Below are 21,928 nucleotides of genomic sequence, written 5' to 3'. Positions count from 1 at the left end.
TGTATTCCTCAAAGAGGGCAAAACTCAACGAAAAAACATTTTCGCGACTCATGTTGATTCGCTGCAATCAGCAACAGCTGCAGAAAACGGTTTAGTTTGTCCTGTACCGACTACAGAATAGTTCTGTCTGTCTGATTTTTCAGTAATTTCGTTGTACCGACGTTCATGTGGAAGGCTGGAACCCCGAATTCGAATAGAATGAAAATGAATGAATTGATTGAGAATTTAATTTAGTTAGTTGTGTTTTAGTTAGTTAGTTAGTTGCCGATATTTAAATTTCGTTAGTTCTAGTTCTAGTTCTAGTTGCGAGTTTTGAAAATTGAGTAGTTCTAGTTCTAGTTGTAGAATTTGAAAATTGGGTAGTTCTAGTTCTAGTTCTAGTTGCGAGTCTTAAAAATTGAGTAGTTCTAGTTCTAGTTCTAGTTGCGCTTTTTGAAAATTCAGTAGTTTGTACAAGTCTTATGGTAGCCCTACCTAATGGGGATGCCAGATTGAGATACTGGATTGAGATACCGTAACTACGGTCGCCTTGACAACCTTATATCTGTTCACTGCATCGGATTGTCCATCGCGTGTCTTGATCGGGTAAATTCAATAGAAAAACCAACAATGACACACTCAAAATTTAGATTTTTGTTATACTTCGACATAGTTTACCACATTTTGCTCGCGGCACTCCTGAGCAGTCCAATTGGCACACTAGTGTGCCGCGGCACACCGGTTGAGAACCACTGGCATAGCCTAACTGGAAAGGTCAACGAGTTCACACCCATACGCCATTGTTATCTCATAGATCGCGCCTGTCATTTTGAATCCAACACATCATTTTGAATGGTCTTTGAAGAACTGAGACGAAAGCAGCCTCGGAATTTCGGTCTCGGAACAACATAAATTTTGGCCTTGAAACTGGACACAGCGAAACAACACAAACGGCCTGCGATGTCTAGAAGCTTACTATGTCTATCTATGATGATTCATGAGGAAACCACAGCGAGAGGCCGGACATTTTCAATTGGTAGTTGCTGCACGATGCTTAACATATAATATATAAAATATATAAACATATATAATTGCAGACGGTGAACGCATGTTATAAGCGCTGCAGGGACATGCCCCGGCTAGGCATTTACAAAGCGAAAACAGAAGATAATTCGATTTTTGCAGCGACATCGCTAATATATTTGGGCATTGACAGACATACGGTTTTATTGAACAAAATTACAATACTAATATAATACATGTCGCAGCGATACGATCCTTAGGAATTTCCGCGAATCATCCAATCAGCTGCACTGCACTAATTAGGCATTTTCAATTCGAGCCTCTCGTCATAACCTAGGTAACACGACTACTTCGGACTCACATGGTACCTGTGGGGGACCCAACTGGTTCCACGTGGATTTGGCGGCTAAATACGTTGGGTTTATTTAGGGTCCCTGTATAATATAGGGTAATATATAATAGGGTATCCCACGAAGGTGGGGATAGGGAACATAATATTACGACCCGGTCCTTGTAGCAGTGCATGTGTTCAATGTCAGGGGTAGGCAAGACTGGTAACTATCGAGAACCTTAGTAGGCATGTGATGAGGCGTTGCTACTTAACTCTACATGTAATGTTACCTTTGTACGCTGTACAGTACAATGTACAGTACGTAACGCGTACGCTAACTCCTTAAATTAATTTATACGAGATTTTCAGTATATAATAACCTTTACGGTGGATGAGTGGTGCCGCCATTATTGTGTAAGTCAGTGGTTCTTAAACTGGTGGGGGGGGGGGCTTGGGGGCATGAATGCATCCGAAGGGGACGCGACAAAGCTACAGTCAACTGAGTATTTTATTCGCGCTTCGCGCGATTTACCTCCCATTCATAGTTATTGCTTTGTGTATAGTCCGAATTTCATATTTGACAATTCTCTCAGCAACAGTCATAACCTCCCATGCCATCAAGCTATACGTTGGGATTGCTAGCATTCTGGTTGAATTTTGCGATATGGCGATAAGGGGCGCCGAAATTCTTCACTATCACAAATAGGGCGTGTTAAAAAAGTTTGGGAACCACCGGTGTAAGTGAAAAGTGACAATGAGATTGCTCGAATTCAATTCGTATGGAGTAAGGAATAATTATAATTGTGGTGATGAAATTCAAGTTTCAAATGTCCCAGCGATCATCAACGCAAAGGAATAAATCGGAAACCGATAATAATATGACTTTACTATACATATGGACAAACCTTGCTGTAGGAAAATATAAAATAAGCATCGAATGGAAAAAACTACTGGGTCACATGTGGGAACCGTATCGGAGATCGACACGTCTTCATTGACGAAAACCACAAGTTCAAATGATTTGATCACAGAAATTATACGAGTAAAATTAATCCTCAGTTAAAAATAGTAGATACAAATAAGTGAGCAAGGTAATGGGATCTAGGTGGGATTAGTATGGTATGTACCAGCTACTCCTTGGCTTGAAATTCCACTTGGGTTCCATATGGGACCCATGCTATGAGACCCATCAATTTTGCCAACTCATCTATCCACCTAAATACCACATGGGTACGACGTGGTCGTGTTACCTGCAAAATAAATTTGAAAAAAAAATGAAAGCAGGCCCAACAGTGGTATGTTGGAACATCAAAAGAGTAACAGGAAAACATAATAAAGCGAAAGCAATGATATATACAGGGTTGCCATACCGTCCTTATTGCTAATATTTGTCCTTATTTTGAAGGGCCGCGTCTTAGAAAACTCAACTGTCCTTATTTCTAAGAAATGTCCTTATTTTCGACTTGCGTCCTTATTTTGTCTTATTTTCAACCGCTACAGAGCTTCGATCGTTTTCCGCTGGTATCTGTGTTGCATAATATTCTAAAATAATGCTTTTTCGTCGAGATTTTATGACATCATAAATGAAAGGAACTCTCGTGACGTACACACTACAAGATTTAACAGGGATATCCAGATATCTCAGATATCCCTGAGATTTAACTTCAACGTGGTGAGATAGCCATAGAGCTGTGAGTGGTGGTATAGCAGTTTCGTCTGTACCAAGCAATGATATATATACAATGATTGGAAACTACCGTGAGCTCTGCGTTTCAGCGTGTACCAGGTCACGCTTCATCGCATACACAGTTGTGCTGTAAACAAAAGCTTCCTCAGCAATACTTCTTTATGGAACTAGCAATGATATATGATACATTGGGTATATTTATCAGTGAAATACAACGTTAACGTGTTGAATAGTTTTAGAAACGCATTTCTTACTTGCGGCTGGGATTTTTTTCTGATTAAGCTAGCGGACTACTGCCATATAAACGCGGTCAAGTTGGGTTGAATTTCGCGCGTCATGCACGTATTGCAAATCCAATTCACACATTGACGACTCACGGTTATACGCAATCACAACGCAGTAGCCCTGTGACGGCCAACGCGGCGTACATTCACACAGGCGCGGACGTTCAACCACTGTTGCAAGTGACACAACCTTCATTCCAAATTGAGGTGTCACTTTTCCATCATATTGGTACATCAATAACATCATATATAAATAAATATCAAGTGGAGGTAGTTTTTAGAGAAGTAATTCTAGATTTTCTGAGTACTCGGGTAGATTTGCCTACTTCCTCGGGTAATTGCTGTGCTTCCATACCACTTACCAAACAACAGCATCACAACTTGGTTTTTGCCAGGGTTATCTAGATATCCCTGGGTTTTGAATGTATTTGAAAATAGCACCCACATATTCATTGGATGGTCATTTTGTGGTAGTCATGAAAGCTTCACCCTCCAATGTCAAAAGTGACTATTTCCAACTAACTGCGTACGTCACAGATTTCTATTTTCGCTACTTCTATTTGGACCTGAGTAAATCATTGCAGCACTACTTCAGTAGCAACGCTGTATACATCAATCTTCTCTGACAAAACGTCGCCTATCCATGATCATTCCACAAAATCAAGGTCGACTTTTCAGGATCCCATCATGTTATGCAAAGTAATGAGGAATGATAAAACAAGATACATATACTTCACAGATGTAACATTTACGAATGCAGTTTTGAATTTTCAAATCCCTAATTCATGCGTATATAAACGAAATGATGCATGCATTTGAAAAACAAACATTAATATGCAACGGTACAGAAATAGATCGATGCAAAAGTAACAATGTCGACAACAAAAACAGTTTATGTGTGATCTTTTAAGCAATAACAGTGCTAGATATAAATTTTTGTCGTCTTCAACTTGGGAAAATTTCCTTCAAAAATGCAATAGTACACTCGCTTTCGTTAGCTCAAAAGTGGCCAATTACGACCTGAATGATGCTTTATCTACTCGTGATGAAATATCCTGCCTTGTTTAGATGTTAGCTTGCTCTTGCCCGAATCATTGGTAGGAAGGGGAACATTTTCTGTAACTGTATATGATGTCAAGGTTAAAAGAGCCAGGAGGAGATAACGATGAATTGAATACTAAAACCTTCAATAAATGTCAGTATGTCCGCACACGTTTGGAGAGGAACTGTAGGCATTTCCCCTGAGCCTACATATGACATTCCTTTAGTGCGTGATAATACCAGCATGGTTGGTTGGTTTGTGGTATTCATGGTGTTTGTCGACTACTATGGTCATTTACACCAGGCCGATATTCTTTTTATTTTCCGTAACTGCCGACTTATAGCACGGCCCACCTCTAGGCTTTTGTAAGACACCGCTGACGCGGATGATGTGGCGAGGAGGAGGAGCCTAGGTATAATTGTCACAGATGTGATTCCCTGGCAAACACAGGTTATTCCAGCTATAGTGGTTTCCCCGCATCAATCGATCCGATGGCAGTTCCAGACTGGGAACGAATTGCACATTTTTCAATATCCTTCAACTTCTTGTAGTATGCAGCCCGTTCTTACTTGCTCCCAGTTGGAGGTGGTGTCAACGTGTTTCATACGAGCACTCTTTTCTGGTAAATTCAAGGTTGGAATTTTTCAATATACACCCTGTCAACAAATACATTATAAGACATTAGATACGAACCTCGTTTTGTCAGTTTTGCCAGTCAACCATACCATTGGATCAAAATAAATAGTCAATATGGTAACAAGTAGCTTCTCAACTAACACGTGTGTGTACAATGTACACATTTAGATAAATCTTGCCGGCTTTCCTGCGATCTTCTTTCACACCCAATATCGTTTTTTAACAATAATCTACACACAAGAAGTCATGGATACGCAGTATTCCAAACATTTTCCGAATTTTGAACATGTACATGTAAAATCTGTGCAAATATATTCCAGTGTAAGATTTTTACAGAGGGGTGTTATATTGCTTGAAAAATAAGTTACATCAAACGGAACATCATGCTGACTGCCGGACACCGGTATTATTGCTGCATTATTTCACTCATGCACTTTGTTCTTCGAAATGCCAATTTTCCTTTTCAATGATGATTTAAGAGAAGCGAAAAGGTTCCATTCCCCTGACCCGGAAAAAATTTATGAAGTAGCCTGGTTGCTTTCTATTAGAATGGGTCTCATCGACTTCTAAGGTTGGCCAGATGGCCACCCACCAGCAATAAGATCACTCATATAAGTATCTGAATCAGTCATAATTTTTCAAGCTTTTTCCGCTCATATACAAATGCAAAAACATAAACAGCTAGTCAGCAGTGTTGGGATGACTCGAGTCATGACTTGACTCGAGTCAGACTCGAGTCAACTTTTTCGTATGACTTGACTTGACTCGAGTCACTTTCCAAAAATGACTTGACTTGACTTGACTCGGCGCTTCAAAAATGCGAATTGACTCGTGACTCGGAGCAAAATTTACGAGTCAATTTCGAGTCATCAAGTAAACAGTATCGATTAAATCACTGAATTTTGTGAATGTTAGTATTATGCGCGATACGCCTGTTGTGTAACTTGCGAGAGCAACCAATCATTCACTGCTTGTACGTTTCACTGATCCTCTATTGTTACATCACTAATATACTACAACAAACGTAATGATCACAGCTTACGTTGTTAGTAGTAGTAGCAATAGATTAACCTCATAACAACGTATCTCTGTTTCTTAGACGGCCCAGTGCTTAAATTCCACGGTGATCGCCTTTACCGACCCTCCTATATGACTTAAATCCAACGAATATAGTTTGCGCGTTTATTTTTTCACGGACGGGTATAGTGTATTGTACCATATGAATTTGTTAAACTTCTCGAGGCTTCGAGCCGATTGGCTGCTAATAACAGACTGTTGCATGTTGCTATACATAGTAACTCGAGTATTTTATTTGCAGTTCCACGTGTGCGTGAGCGATGCAGCGCCTTCTTGCAGGCATATTTAACTTTATATTAGTTATTTGATTCAAGATAAATGGCCAATTATTCTGTCTTTCACACAGATAGCAACATGTTATGACTTTGAATCGTCACTGATACTTCGAAAATTCAATTTGACTTGAAAAATGACTTGACTCGTGACTCGACTTGACTTGACTTGACTTGACTCGAGTCACCTCCAAAAAACGAGTGACTTGACTTGACTCGAGTCACCTTCGAAAATCGATTGACTTGACTTGACTCGAGTCAAAATGTGCAATGACTCGAGATGACTCGTGACTCGAAGGTAGTGACTTGATCCCAACACTGCTAGTCAGTAGGGCCTACCTGAACATTGCGCATTGGCGGAAGTTTGATTAGACCTTAGTATGTAGTACTGTCTCACTATGCTCGCAAAACTTGTTTACAATCAACCAAAAAACGAGAAAACAGTGAAATATCTGCCAGCAAAGGTGATAGCAGAACTCCACCTCAGTCAACATTACTCAATGAAGTGTATGCAGTCAACCTTATCCGCGCACACGATGATTTCGGCGGGAGTAAACCTCACAGCGTTAGGGGGCGTGGCAGTTTCCAATCATTGTATATATATCATTGGTACCAAGCTACCGCAGCGGACGTCATTTTAGCAGTAAACAGCATTACCAGGTTCCTGCTGTTTGGTCTACAGCAGAATAAGATCAAGCTGTGGGGAAGGCAGCATTTATTGCGTAGGCGCAGTGCAGTCGACACATTGATTAAAAAGTATACTTTACTATAGTAAAGCTATAAATCATTGATAAATTTTTCCGAATTATATTGCACTTGTGCTTATAGTTTTAGCTACAAATAAGGCTAAATCAGATTAGTTTTAATGAACAGGAGTAAAAACGTTTTTCGTGACGATTATGAGCGAGAATTCAAAGGTATCTAACGAAGCTTGAAGATCGAGTGTTTCGCACATAGCAATATCTGCAATTTTGACATTAACCTGGAGGCCATAGGAAAGACCGCTCTTTCAACTCACATTGATAACCCAAAACACAAGAAGTGTGTCATGATGATTAATTTGAGCCAGTCGATGAATAATTTTTCCACAAGTCGATCAGCACCAACGACCACGAGACTACACGGCAGCTGCTGCAGAGGTATACCTGGGCATTCCATACTGTCAAACACCAAGCAATCATCCCTCACCAACGATTGCACATCGCAATTGTTCAAAGCAATATTCCCCGAATCCAATATTGCAAATATGGTTTCTTAGGACAGGACCGAGACTACGAGCATTGTTACTGAAGTTTTCGCTCCATATGCTCAAAAATGAGTTTGTCAAAACTTGGTGTACGGCCTCTTTCGATCTTGGTTGACTCCTCGAACGAGGTGAATAACCGCTCGCGGCACTGGAACCCCCACAATCAGCCTCGAATTTTTCATTGTTATGGAGATTGGCATTGGGACGCAACAATGCTGTCTGGCGAAACGAGAGAGTAGCTCAAGAGAGAAAGAGCGGACAGCATTGTTGCGTCCCAATGCCAATCTCCCTAACGATGAAAAATTCGAGGCTGATTGTGGGAGTTTCAGGGCCGCGATCGGAATACAATTTATATTTTCGTAATCAGTGCAGAGTCAGCTTTCGATTAATACCCGTTTTGCCAAATTTAATGCCCGGCAAGCTGGTCAAAAATGACCGTCGAATTTCCTGTAGCCAAATGGAAATTGTGACGTTATACAATTTCACTGAGCCGTGAGATTTGCTTGTGTCGACACCATATAGGACACTATTACTTCGTTTCCATGCTCGGCCGATGGGCCCATTTTCGAGAGACTCGGCCGACGAACGAGAGAATTTTGTTGCGCATTTACAGTGATGCACACCCACGTCGGCCGACTCGTCGGCCATCTAGTAAATCCATCGGCTTAGCCCTTCGGCCATGCTTGCGCTGTGTCTTCGATTAGCTAATTGGTATTCGCTACTTACAATACACTTTTCGTATCAAATTAACCATGGCTGCACTCCGGACGGATCTTGGACGCCTTGAGAAACCAAGAATTATGATCGCAACGGAATTTAGTAGTACCGGTACTGCTACGAATTACCCGTAGGCTACCGAAATCTTCGCGATCTGATCACATACGCTGCTGCCACAATTCGAAGGTTTGCGTTCTATGGTGCATGGATACAATACAAACTATACCGCTTGACCACAAACTAGGTGAACTTATTCACATTCCCCTGGTAAGCAAATCATCGACAGGACACTGGACGTTCATGTCTGAATCATGACGACGAAACAGTAGTACCGGTAGACTACTGGAGAAGTTACTATTCTGTGCTCGAAATTATTGGACCACGATATCCCATATCTATATCCCCCACATACTAAGATATGCCACCAATTTTCATCTTTTATCCATCTTATTTTATCTTCTGTTAGTTTTAAGCAATTGGTTCATCGCGACCATTTTACATGTTGGATGCATTTCGTGTTCAAGGTCAAAGCGTGTTATTTGATTGAATGACCGCTACAAGTCTTTTCGGCTCATTCCTACCGAGTCATTTATCGCAATCTTCTGATTATTATGAAATTGTTACTGAGTAAGTAAGCCAAAAACGTCATCGCAATCGCTTCGCCCACCTAGTTCGGCCAAGTCACGGTTGGGTTACGTCTGCTAATGGAAACACGGCCGACATGTACAACGCATGCGTCATGGCCTTTCGGCCGACCGTCGGCCGAGCATGGAAACGAAGTAATTGATCACAAATAGCAAGCGCGTGACTTGCAAAATTGCTTTGTCATTGAGCCGAGAAGATTGCCGCCATGACACAGCGTGATGAAATAACAGGTGCTTTTTCTATGCTCCTGGTTGCTCTATTTTGCTCTGGAATTTCAGAAATGTCTGGCGAAGAGAATATTTCCCGTTAATCAATATAGCTGCTATTGAGAAGAAGTGTTATGTGCGCGCCGCAATTTTCGTGACAAGGGGCATTTCCAGATCTACAGAGTGTTCGTTCACTGTTCAGTTCATAGCAATCACGGTTTATGGAAAGATTTTCAATATTCCATTTCATTTTCCAATATTACCAGAGGCATGTGGCCAACCATAGATAGTAAATGAAGCAATCGATTCAACTAGGCCTGTCCATCTACAGACAAAACAATACTAATGGTTTGACCGAAAACTACGTGAGCTTTAGCAGGTAAAGTAGTATGGTAGGCTACAGCATAAAAATCATAAAAATACTGCTTCTCATTGTCAGTCCTAAGTACATTTCGTGTAGCGGTATAATTAGTAATGTAAAATACAAGTATCTTTATTTTCTATTAAGATCTTCTTGTTGAGCTCTGCAGTAAGGCTTTAGGCTACCTATTACTAAAATGGCAATGAAAATAAAGACTGTCGTTGGCGGTATGGTGAATGAAGACATCAAGATGGAAAATAAGACTGTCCTTATTACGGGGGCAAATACGGGAATGGGCCTGGCCACAGCAATCGATATGGCTAGGCGTGGTGCCAAAGTACTCATGACAAGTCGTAGCATGGAAAAGGGTAACGAAGCAAAAGAAACAGTAAGATTCTTCGTTTCCTTCACTTTACGCTCTTTTCAATGCCCAATATGATCTTATCTATGAATCATTTTTCTGTTAATTAAGGAGGTAGAAGCAGTGCAAATGATTCGTTGTTTTGCAAATGGCACAATTCAAATATTAGAATGGAACTTTGCAGGAAAATAGCCCAAGAGTAAATTTCAAATTTTCATTATCTTTCATCCTGTGTTGTTCGTAACATCAACAGCCAAGTACTGTTGTATTCCTAAATTATTTTATGTCAATGTCAAACTCACCCATTAACAAGCAATATCCGCCCGCTTGTCCCAAGCACGAAAAATGGGTAGGTTTGCTAGATGAAGGGTACCTGACCATACTATTTCTAACACAATCAAATATAACTCGACTCATCGAAAGTTTGAACTTCGGATCAACATACATTGGGCAATGTTTGCTTTAAGATACATGTATTGTCATATGAATATGTTGGTGGCAGATGATTAATAATGATGAAATTCATCTCACGTTATCAAATGACTAATTTCTTGCTTTCTGTTTGATCGTATTTGAGCGTGTGAAATCACTAATTCAAGTTGAACTGCAATGTTGCAATTAAAAATCTTTGGTGGAAGATTCGTTCCCACTAAGATATTCGACGCTCAGGCTGCACTGTTTACTGCCCTAGTGTTACCAAGGTCAAGGGCATATGTATTACTGTGAATCATGAATCCAGATTGGATTCTGCATTGCAGTATGTCTAATATTGATATAATTATGTTTGGTAGCTGTATGCCTATCCAATCCAGTTCAAACCAATATGTTATAATATGCTCTTATCTGATAAATTTCAGTGTGTTTTGAGTGGACGTTATGTTGCCTAAAATGTGGTCACTGAATGGAAAAGCAGGGTTTTAGTAGCCTACCTCTATGATTTGAATCAATTTGCCGGACAGAATGAAAAAAGCATCTCCGGTGTGTAGTTATACATGTTCTCAGATCCATAATCCTTTGCCTTTATATATATCACTTTAGCCTAACACTCGCAATTCATTTGAAAAAGCCTAATGTTTACAGACAGTAGAAATTCAATGAACTAGCAACAGCAAAAAAGTTTGTGTTGTGTGTAAGCTGGTTGGCAGTAACTTTGTTCTGCTAAAATTGGGACAGATGAATGAAAAAATATTGACTTTTATGTGCATTTGGTTGATCTTTTTCCCCATCTTTTGAACTCACCACTGCTTGCTTCTTCTATACAACTCATGTCATAGGTCGTAAAGGAGTCTGGATCAGAATCTGTTGTGGTGAAGCAGCTCGATTTATCATCTATGGAATCGATTCGAGCACTGGCGCAAGATATCAACAGTACCGAAAGTCGTTTAGATGTTCTGATAAATAATGCTGGTAAGATTCTGCACTGACCTACGTGTACCGAGTGATGGTATCGAATACTGTGAACTACCATTACTAGGACGATATTTTTACCTAAAAAACAGAATTTTTCAACTAAAAAATAAAAACTTTTGACATTTTTTTTTATGTTAAAAAACTCAATTATGGCAAAATTTTGCCCTCATGTGTGTAAATTAGTCGTTTTCGCACATAATTTTACCATGGTACTACTTATCTTCACTTCTGGTTGGAACTGTCTGTCTTCGTAGTTTGACCTGAAAAAACTTCTTGACTTGAAAACTGACACAATTTTAACACAATTTTATATAAAAAAAAACACGTTATTTTAACGAAATCTGGACCTATGAAGAATTCCAGTAGTTACATCACGCATTATGGTAGAAATAATTAAAATGGTTTAGCACAACAAAACATACTTTCCTACATTCCTACCATAGCTACGATACAAACGAAATGCAGGCTGCAAAACATTTTTGACTTTTAAATTTTTAACCTAATGCTACAGTGTTGACAAAATTTTGACTTATTTTGCAATGTTCTACATTACTGGTACTGGTAATGTTATCGTGCTATCCAGGGCCGTAACGGCTGCCACACCCCAAGCTCGAAGGGGGGGCAAAAATAATCCCGCGGATCGACATGAAGTAGATATTCGGGGCCGATTTATTCCTCTAGAAATTATTCTTCGTACTTCTCTCAATTTAGTGTCACTTGAGTTCTGGATTTTTATTTGGGTATCCCCTCGCGAAAAGTAATAATAATTATAGAAAAAGAAATAAAAAATATGCATCTTTTAGGCCTACAGAAATGAGTCCAGCTGTATTCACAATTATGAGATATCGGCTTATTATTAATATATAATATAATTGCTTGAGCCCGTTGGAATCCTTTAGTCCAAGGGTGTAGTGCTGTGCTTCTGATGCGGAACTACTAGGTACTGGCATTTCAGCACTGGCCATTTGAATTCAAAACCTTTTGACGTAAACTTGAATTTCAAGTGCATTTGAGAAGCTGCACTGCTGTAAGTTACATTGGGAGACTAACTCATAAATACATTGAGAAAATGTTGGGTTGTGATACTGTACTTTGTTACTGACCCCGTCACAGACCGCAGTCGATTTGACATGTCATCTTGCATTCTGGTTAGTAAATATGATATCAGTCTCTCTGGTTCTTGTATCGTGGTGTCTGAAAAGTTGAATTTTCTCACTAGCGCAAAAGGTGTTAACTGTGACTAATATTTACCGAACATGCGAACGACTATGGTAATATATGAAATTGATGCAAAATTAAGTAGGGCCTATCGACTTTCGACTAGTTTGATTCCGAAATGTTGAGATTCGCAAACTTGGACTTGATGTAGGCCTATAGGAATTGATATTGTTTCCTTGTATAGGATTCTCTATTAGTTTCAATGTTGTGAGTATCGGTAACTTTTTTTTACTCTCAAGATTCTGCTTCACTGTTAGCACCATCACCATGTAGCGACCATAATATGATACATTACAGGGGTCATGATGTGTAACCAGTCGAAAACAAAAGAGGGCTTTGAAATGCAATTCGGAGTTAATCACTTGGGACATTTTCTGTTGACAAACCTGCTCTTGGACTTGCTCAAGGTAGGCAATGCTGCCCACATGACCGTAACAGACCCAGCATTTGACAGAAATTTTGCACAGATTGATATTTTAATTAAGTTAGAAATTATTTAATTCGATGCCTGCATTTTATCTAGACATCAAATAGGTTTAGTGTGATTTCAAAAACTATACTTCAGTAAGTTGAGCAAGAACGTCTTCATTCAATAGTTTCTCTGAAATTCCTGTGTTACTTACTACTTACTATCAGTGATGTGAATGCGTTTCGTTGCAGGCGTGGATAATAAAGTGCGATTCAATCTAGCCGATCCATAGTTACAGAACATTGTCTGGAAAAGATTCGTAGGCCTACTATATCTTATATTTTTCATTTAATAGAAAAGCGCGCCGAGCCGAGTTGTGACGCTATCATCTGGGATGCACCAGAAATTCTTGGGGGCCGCCATCCATTGGGACGACATAAACTTAGAGAAGAGTTACACTCCCTCGAAAGCCTACGCTCAAAGCAAACTGATGAATGTGTTGTTCTCCAGGCAGCTCAGTAAACGTCTGGAAGGTACGTATGTATCCCAATTTATTCTTGCAATACCGACATAGCTGTTTATAAAGGGGGCGTGTCGTTGAAGTAGATATTTTCATGAATGCGTCCTACAATCCTGTCCAATATAGAACAAGACTCATGTTTTCTATTTCATGCATCTACTGTTATTGCAGGATGACAAAATTAAAAGTCTATTGAAAATATATGTACTGTATTACCTCCGTGAGTGATCTGTTTCAAATGATTACTGTAATAATTAAAGGTGGAACAGACACAAATAATATAGTGATTGTTGGTTATGCCTTAGTTCTTTTTTGTGTGTGTGTCCGACATGCAGCCATAGTTTGAAAAACTTGTTGACAACTTCGATCGACCACAGATGTCTCATAGACTTGAACACCTATAGTAATTTAATAAATTCATTGAATACTGTTCTGGTCTCTATACTTGAAGTTCACATAAAATACGAATATTCATATTATGTGTGGTGTGGATGAATACGCGATTAATGTGTCGATTCATGAATCCGGCCCTCCACGTATTTCGATTTCCCATATCAGGCCTGCCCCTGGCTTAAACTGTGCCGGGTCTCGGCCAAATCTACTGAAAGCACCTGATTGACCCGGTTTCCACATTTTCATTTTCTTCCACTAGAAGTAGTTTTGACCTGTCATAGAAATTGGAACTTCTGTTATAATTTACCACTACTCAAGTACCAACAGTAATTGTTATAACCAAGTCTCGTCTAATTACCTGGCAGTTATAAATCAAAAGTTGCCCACTCTTTTCAGGCACCGGTGTGACCACTTATTCTGTCGATCCTGGCGCAGTCAAAACCGACCTTCAACGGCATGTCGGAAAGGCCGAAAATCCGACCTTCATGGACAGAATGTTCTCCGGAGTGACATGGCTGACGAGACGGTTTTGGCGGACGCCTGAAGTGGGGGCGCAGACGCAAATATACTGCGCTGTTGCACCAGAACTTGAGAAAGAGACCGGTAGATTTTACAAGTAAGTATTGATCTGGTGAATTGTACAAAAAAAAATCGCATAAACAAATGCTAATTGTATATCTGATGTGAATGATTTTTTATTTCAAATCCGAGTTCAAATTCATGCTAATGTCTGTTAAGTTGTTATCGCTGTAGAGAAGTCACAGAGTAACACTCTCATTTGTGTGCCCTGGGAGTCGACTTCTATCAAAATACCCACGTCAATGCTGTGTCAACAGAAAGTGTTTGTGTACCATCTAAAAATAGTACATTGAACGCTCTCGTATTTGAAATTCCATGCTGGTGACGTCAGGAGAAACGAATTTTTGGTTGGCCTTGCAAGCGCACAATAACTTTCCTAAGTAGTTCATTTTTTTTGATATGATAACTAATTACGAGAATTACCTCGTGGGTAACTCAAAACCTTCCGCGGGCCACATTTGGCCTGCAGAGCTACAAGTAAATGATGCCAAAACTGCTTTTGCATAGCATAGAACTTTGAACAGTAGGCTACTAAAGCATTTGCATTTGGAAGTAGGTGTAAACAAGCCGTCGCTGACTTTATTTGGCGTCAGTGCGTAGCTAAATCCCAGAGAAGGTAGCAGTGACTAAGCAACTTGATATAAGGCTACAGTGTTGATCGAATACGAAAATCCAACTCATTAAATTCATGAAAGAGCAACTCTCTCATTGGAAAAGTTCTAACGCAATACAAAAGGCAGAACGCTAACCGAAAGACTAAAAACGAAATGACTTTTGTGGTGCTGAGATTAGATGGGTTGCTGACCACTGGTCCATCACAGCGGCTCCCAACCTTTTATGCTTTCTACCCAATTTCTGATTTGAAAATGTTCCGGAACCCACCTTTAAATCTGGTAGACCCGTTCCAGACCTGCGAAGCTGATTACAAATACAAATAAATAAAATGCCAACACCAATGCGTAGATCTGCTCACAGCCAATCGGCGGCTGATTACTAAAACTGTTGCAACCTCCAGAAAAAAGAGGCAAACGACCCCTCCCCACACACACACACCACAATAGGTATAATAAAATAATCATAAATATCTGGCATTATTTTCTTTGTGATCCCGTAAAAGGTACCTTTTTGGACTTTGTAGCTCATTAATGCGTTGATGACGTGATATCGAGTGATAGGCGAATACTCATCTCATAACTCCAGAGCCTAACACTCAATAATCGAATCAACCAAGTACTCTGTTTTCCCACTATCTCCTCAGGAGTCCTCACCACCTAGTCCTACACTAGAGCGGAAGGCTTACACACGAATTCGCTTGCTCATAACGAATTCTCACCGGTACAGGAATCTAACGTTAATATTAACACACGTGCGTACCCCTCACCTGCATCGTTCTTTCAGGGACGTGAAACTAGGCAACGAATCAAATGACGCGAAAAACGACGATTTCGCAAAACGGTTGTGGGATTTAAGCGAAGAATACGTGGCCTCGAAGAAAAATTCCGAATCCGAGCCTGGAAAAACAGGCGCCGGCGACGCTCAACAAGCGGAAAGCAAGGAAACATCCGAGAAACCCAAAGAAGATGCTCAAGAAATCACCGAGGAACCGGAGAAGTCCGCAGTGGAAACGCCCAGCAAAGACAGCGACAGTTAATTGAGACTGTACTTTGTTGGCTTGCGTTGATGAGCAACCCTCTTGGTATGCAATTGAATAATGTATTCATTTGGGCTGTTCAAAAATAACTCACGATTCAAATTCAACTGGCCACTTTATAAAATTGTATTTACGGTGGGAAATTCCATCATTATCATATAGTATAGAACACTGTTTTATTCTCATCCAAATTTCCAAATCCAATAGCTTCGCTTCTACGGGTTGAAATTGAGCCAGATTTTTTCTGCGTCGTTTTTTAGAAAAACGAACAATTTGATGGGGTAACCAGTAAAATCTAGTTTTTTGTCATTTTTTGTAATAAACGTATACTTTGCTACTCTTATAGCTACGTTACTACAGGTTGCAATTGAGTCAAATTTGTTTGCTGCGTTTTTTGAGCTAACCTAACAATTTCATAGAGTAATATTGAAAACAATTTTATTTTTGAACAACCCTAATATTCATGTGGGATTGAATTTCTAAATTTGAATTTTCATGCCGGTGACGTCCTATTTGGTGATATGTGATATCCCATGTTCTTGCCGATTCTCTACTAGTTGCTGGTGGTTTCCTCTGGCGAGTGTCAGCCAAAAACATTCGGATATGTTTGATTATGAAAAATGAATATATTATTCCGTAACTCCAAGATTTTCTTCAAACCATCTTCGTATGTAACGTGTGACGATGAAACTTACTAACCAGTGCAATTGACGGCAACATTAATTTAAAACTGGTAACTAAAACCGCGTCGACTTTCTATCATTGCTGTCGGCGATTTGCAGAGAAACTTATTAAAGTGAAGTCAATACGAAAACGCGCCATTCAAACCAGGTTGGCGAGAAACACCTTTTTGCCACCTTGTACTACGGTGCGATTGCTTATGATCATTTGTTAGTTACTGTAAATTCCATGTTCACTTTTACAGATATTGTTGAACGTGTTATTGTTCAAGGATGTGTACTATTATTTGGTGCTGTCATCACGCAGCGGGTTCAACCCGAACTGTCAACAAATATGTTTCTGTTGTAGTCTCACCGCCATGGTGATGTTGCCAGCTACTTACAGTTACTGCCTAACTCTTCCCGTAATTCGCGATTGTGTTAATCGATGTAGGCATAATTTTAACTGCCAATAATAAAAGAATAACGTTGAATTCTTTTTGGTGATAGCGCTTTGTAAATGGTTCTACTGCAGCGTGTGGGGGTTTTCAGTCTATAGGCTACGACCCAGACCATAGTGATGGGCCATACCAATGTTTCTAGTGGATGGCGGAGCTTGCATGTTGCATACGAAGATATCATAAATCCTGTTGTTATGAATCCAAATGCCCTTATATTCACAAATCGGCGGAAATTGTATCAAACTACTGCTGATCCGGAATTCTCTTATATCGAATCGTCGGTCATTGTACGCTAGTCATCTACACAAATGTTGCTATTTTAAAAGTAGCCACCTCTAGTTAATTTGGAAAAGTGCTCACCCCGACTATATGTAGAGCAGTTTTCAGACATTTAATATTTTACTTGAAATAGTTTAGGTAGGTATGGGAAATTTCTACTTTCGTAGCAACGCGGACTACTGTGACCAGCTCTAGTCATTACCATCAGTTACAGCAACAATTTCTCATTGTGCGGATGAGTACTCGTGAACTCTCATCAAGTTTACCTGACCACGACCTGACATATCGATGTCGCCTTCCGTCACATGCTACCTCAATTTGTCGCTCGTCCTTTTATATTAGCTTCTTATAATTTTCATTCAGTCTGTATGCCTCTACATCGCCTGCGCCCGTGTGGGTGTCTGATTTAAAAGACTACTCCAAGTCGTTACGACGCCTTTTCATTGTATCGCAGTCTTGAAATGATGAAATTGTTAATAAACTGATACTAATGAACGGTTACTCCTAAGTTATGATAATTCAGCCTAAATTAGCAAGATCTTGCGAAATACTTTGGAACCGCAGCTATCTTTCAAACAACCTGATCCGACTCCGATCCACTTAAATATCGAGTAGAGACAAATGCGTTTCCTACAAATGCTAGTTAGATTCGTAAGCATATATCGGACGATCTGGCCGGCAATTTTTCCTCAAGATCAGTTTCCTTAGGCCAGCCATTGGAAGGCAGTGAGCAAGCAGTTGAAGATTTTGCGAAGACCCGCGGATGTGACCTTCCGTCAACATCCAATGATTTCGCAGTGACAACGAGCTATTTCATCGAACAGAAGGCCTTACATGGCAGGCTGTGTTATTTTTGGCATATGAATTCATATTTATAGACTTGAATTAGCTGTGTAAATCGCTTCAGTTTGGCATTTCTTACGAAAGTGAATAAGGCACAAAACATGCAGTATCGACACTCCGCCATCAAGCAGCAAGATTTCAATCCGAATTGAAAACGATGTTGGTGACCAAATTTACCCGATACAAAACCGAGCGCTTCTGCAATATCTATTCTCAATAGTCGATTCACTATGCGTAGTGCGTGCAACATTACCGGCATTCGCACAGGTCACAATACTTACGATAACAATTTAAAAGGGTTTCTGATGCGATTGGATAGCAGCCCTCGCTACCCAACCAAATGGTTAGAAATCATGAGTGACTTTAATAATCAACTAAAATATGAAAAATTATCTATCCAGCAATGCGCGCAACAAGGAAAGGACTGCATATGTATATATTTATATATGTATGTATGGTAGGCTTACCATATTTCGGAAATGAAAAAAGAGGACACTTTTTCAGAAATTTCAGACAAGCAAAACTGGAGAAGAATTCTCAAAAACAGGTAAATTTCACCCGCTTCATGATCGGATGACTAAAAAAAAAAAAAAAAAAAAAAGGTCATCACTTCCGCTCAGAGCTCAAAAACACGTTTCTCACTCCACATTGCCAGGTGGATGACTAAAAAAAAAAAAAAAAAAAAAAAAAAGGTCATCACTTCCGCTCAGAGCTCAAAAACACGTTTTTCACTCCACATTGCCAGGTGGATGACTAAAAAAAAAAAAAAAAAAAAAAAAAAGTCTTTTTTTCGCTCAGAGCTGAAATCACCCCTTTTCCCTCCGAAATACCCGCCGGAGCTTCACTTCTGCGCTAATTTGCGGCATATCACTCGCGATTTCCTCTAAATATGACCTAAATTTTCAAAAAAGAGGACAAAATCTCAAAAAAGAGGACAAAAGGGCGTCCTCCGAGGACACTTTCAAAAAAGTCAAAAAAGAGGACAAATCCTCTTAAAAGAGGACGTATGGTAAGCCTAATGTATGGTAGGTAAATATCTGGAGGCCCTTTGCACAGGCAGTGACATTTTTGGCATTATTCAGAATATATATTTCGCGCAGTTTTGGCATCGACAGGATTTCATATTTGCATACTCAGGTGACCCCTTCCTATCTTTTCATTGTGTCGCAATTTTATGGTGTTTTAAAATCATGAAAATATTTATAAACTGATGCGTAGTCATTGAGCTACATCCATAATTGCTGAATATCATTTACCACCAACGCTGATCAATCAACAGTATGTCTTATAAATCCCAATTTCAGTATTCGAGTTTTTCATTCGCACCACATTCTACATAGATCCCTTGGACGGTAGACCGCGGCCTTCCAAAGGGTTTAAATCGTTGGGGTATATTTTTCATCTACACAAGTCACACAAAATGTACAATGCGATAAGATGCAATGCGATGTCATGAGCAGATAGGAGGATGTCGAATGACACGCGTCAGTAGCGATTCTTTACTCTTCTAACATCCACCTCGGCCTAGAGTGCCCAAATGTCACAGTCCTTTCCATGTTTTTTTTTTTAGAAGCCGTGGCCCTTTCTACTAGCTTTTTCCATTTCTTGTGAGTGCTTTCATTCGTCGGGTCTTTTTTTTTGGTTTTTTTTGTCGCCGTAAGAGCGGCAACGGCGGGGGAAGAGGAGCCCAGATAAACCTCCGACGGGAATCGAACCCGGTCCATCATATTGGAGGGCGCTTATCGTTACCACTACGCTATCTCTCCCGCTATCTCCCGGGTTGACGGACCTCAATTTACCGATTTAGCGTTACACCAGAGTGTACTCAAAGGAACACAGAAAGAAATTCTCTCGTTCACGCTTCACTTGGGTAGTCAAGATTGTTATTTTCGATCCGTTTTCAGTACTGACTCGGTGCAAAAGTCGGTATTGGTATATGTCGATTTTGACGATGTTTCATATTGATATGGGTGACAAGTTTTCGTATGGTATATCTGGATGATGTGATCTAATACTGTACCAAGTTTCAAGGTCCTCACTTCATGATTAGGGCTGTAATTTCGTTATCGAAGTCGACCGTTTATGTAGAGAGAACTGCAGCTGCAGCGTCTGGCCTCTCGAATCTAGCCTACCGCATAACAGAATTTACGCAAAAGCCGGCACTGGCCGGTGTCCATTTGTCCGCATGGTATATCTTCATGATGTCATCCAACACTGATTCAAGTTTTAGGGTTGTTACTCAAGGATTGGGGTGTACTCATCGCTAACGAAATTACTGCCCTAATCATTGAATGGCAGCCTTGAAAATTGACACGTTAGCTGATATAATCAAGATATACCACGCGAAATCTTGTTTCCCAACTCCGTATAGAACACTGTCAAAATCAACACACATCAATAGCGACTTTTGCGTAAAATCTGCTATGTGGTAGCCTAGTTTTAGTTTAGCGCACGCCTTTATACATAGTCGATTCGGATAAGACAATTACTACCCTATACCCTAATGCGTGATAGCCTTGAAACTTGGTACATCGTTAGCTGACATAATGAAGGTAAACCATACGAAATCTTGTCTCCCAAATACGTATAGAACACCGTCAAAATTAACACATATCAATAGCGTAAAATCTGTTATGCGGTAGCCTAGTTTCAGTCTGACTCTCATCTAGGCATTGTCGAATTCGGTAAGGCAATTACTACCCTAATCAATGAGTGAAAGACTTTAATCTTGGTACATTATTAGCTGATATAATATAAAGATATACCATACGAAATCTTGTCTGCCAACTACGTATAGAATACCTTCAAAACCAAAACATATCAATAGCCAGTTTTGCGCAAAATCGGCAATGCGTAGGCCGCGCACACTTATACTTAGTCGATTTGAATAAGCCAATTACCACCCTAATCATCAGTGAGAAACTTGAAACTTGGTACAGTGTTCCATGATATCGTCAAGATATACCATACCAAATCTTGTGATCCATCTCGGTATAAAACATCGTCAAAATCAACACATACCGATACCTTGCTTTTGCGTCAAATCACTGTTTCAGACGGATCGACAATAGCATACTTGACTTCGGTAACGCAATTACTGCCCTAATCATGAAGTGAAGACCTTGAAACTTGTTACAGTATTAGATCACATCATCCAGATATACCATACGAAAACTTGTCACCCATATCAATATGAAACATCGTCAAAATCGATATATACCAATACCGACTTTTGCACTGAGTCAGTACTGAAAACGGATCGAAAATAACAATCTTGACTACCCAAGTGAAGCGTGAACGAGAGAATTTCTTTCTGTGTCCACACCACCTTTGAGTACACTCTGGTTACACACTTGTTTTGTCGCTTCATGCGGATTCATTTCAATACTTGTTGACACTGTTATCTAAAACTTTCATAAAAATCTATATTTTCAAATGCCTTATTTTGGGCATTTGTAAATTTTATATTTTTGGCATTTGGTTCCCGAAATTCCAAAACTAACACGGCCTAGGTCACTTCACTACGGTCATTATTTGGTCCTGCTTAAAATTTTAGGGGTTGTTTATGATCAGTTTCAAATTTAAGTGAAGTAGAGCTAATAACGGTCATAGAATCCTACGTCTGAATGTTGTGTCAGT

General features: G+C 39.8%; 1 protein-coding gene across 1 annotated transcript; it reads left to right on the top strand.

Moving 5' to 3' along the window:
• The first annotated feature begins 9,632 nt into the window (after positions 1-9,632).
• Positions 9,633-17,198, top strand: LOC145439288 (retinol dehydrogenase 11-like). The gene is made up of 6 exons (XM_080316787.1): positions 9,633-9,894; positions 11,142-11,274; positions 12,793-12,902; positions 13,260-13,437; positions 14,214-14,433; positions 15,795-17,198. Exons 1-6 carry the CDS (start codon positions 9,703-9,705, stop codon positions 16,045-16,047), a joined length of 1,086 nt encoding a protein of 361 aa, XP_080172913.1. The 5' UTR covers positions 9,633-9,702; the 3' UTR covers positions 16,048-17,198.
• Positions 17,199-21,928: the final 4,730 nt, after the last annotated feature.

Source organism: Botryllus schlosseri, chromosome 5 (assembly GCF_051294905.1).
Source record: "Botryllus schlosseri isolate E-star chromosome 5, Bs_hap1, whole genome shotgun sequence".
Taxonomy (NCBI): domain Eukaryota; kingdom Metazoa; phylum Chordata; class Ascidiacea; order Stolidobranchia; family Styelidae; genus Botryllus; species Botryllus schlosseri.
The sequence above is the reverse complement of the archived record's forward strand: the minus strand, read 5'-3'. Positions and strand labels throughout refer to the sequence as shown.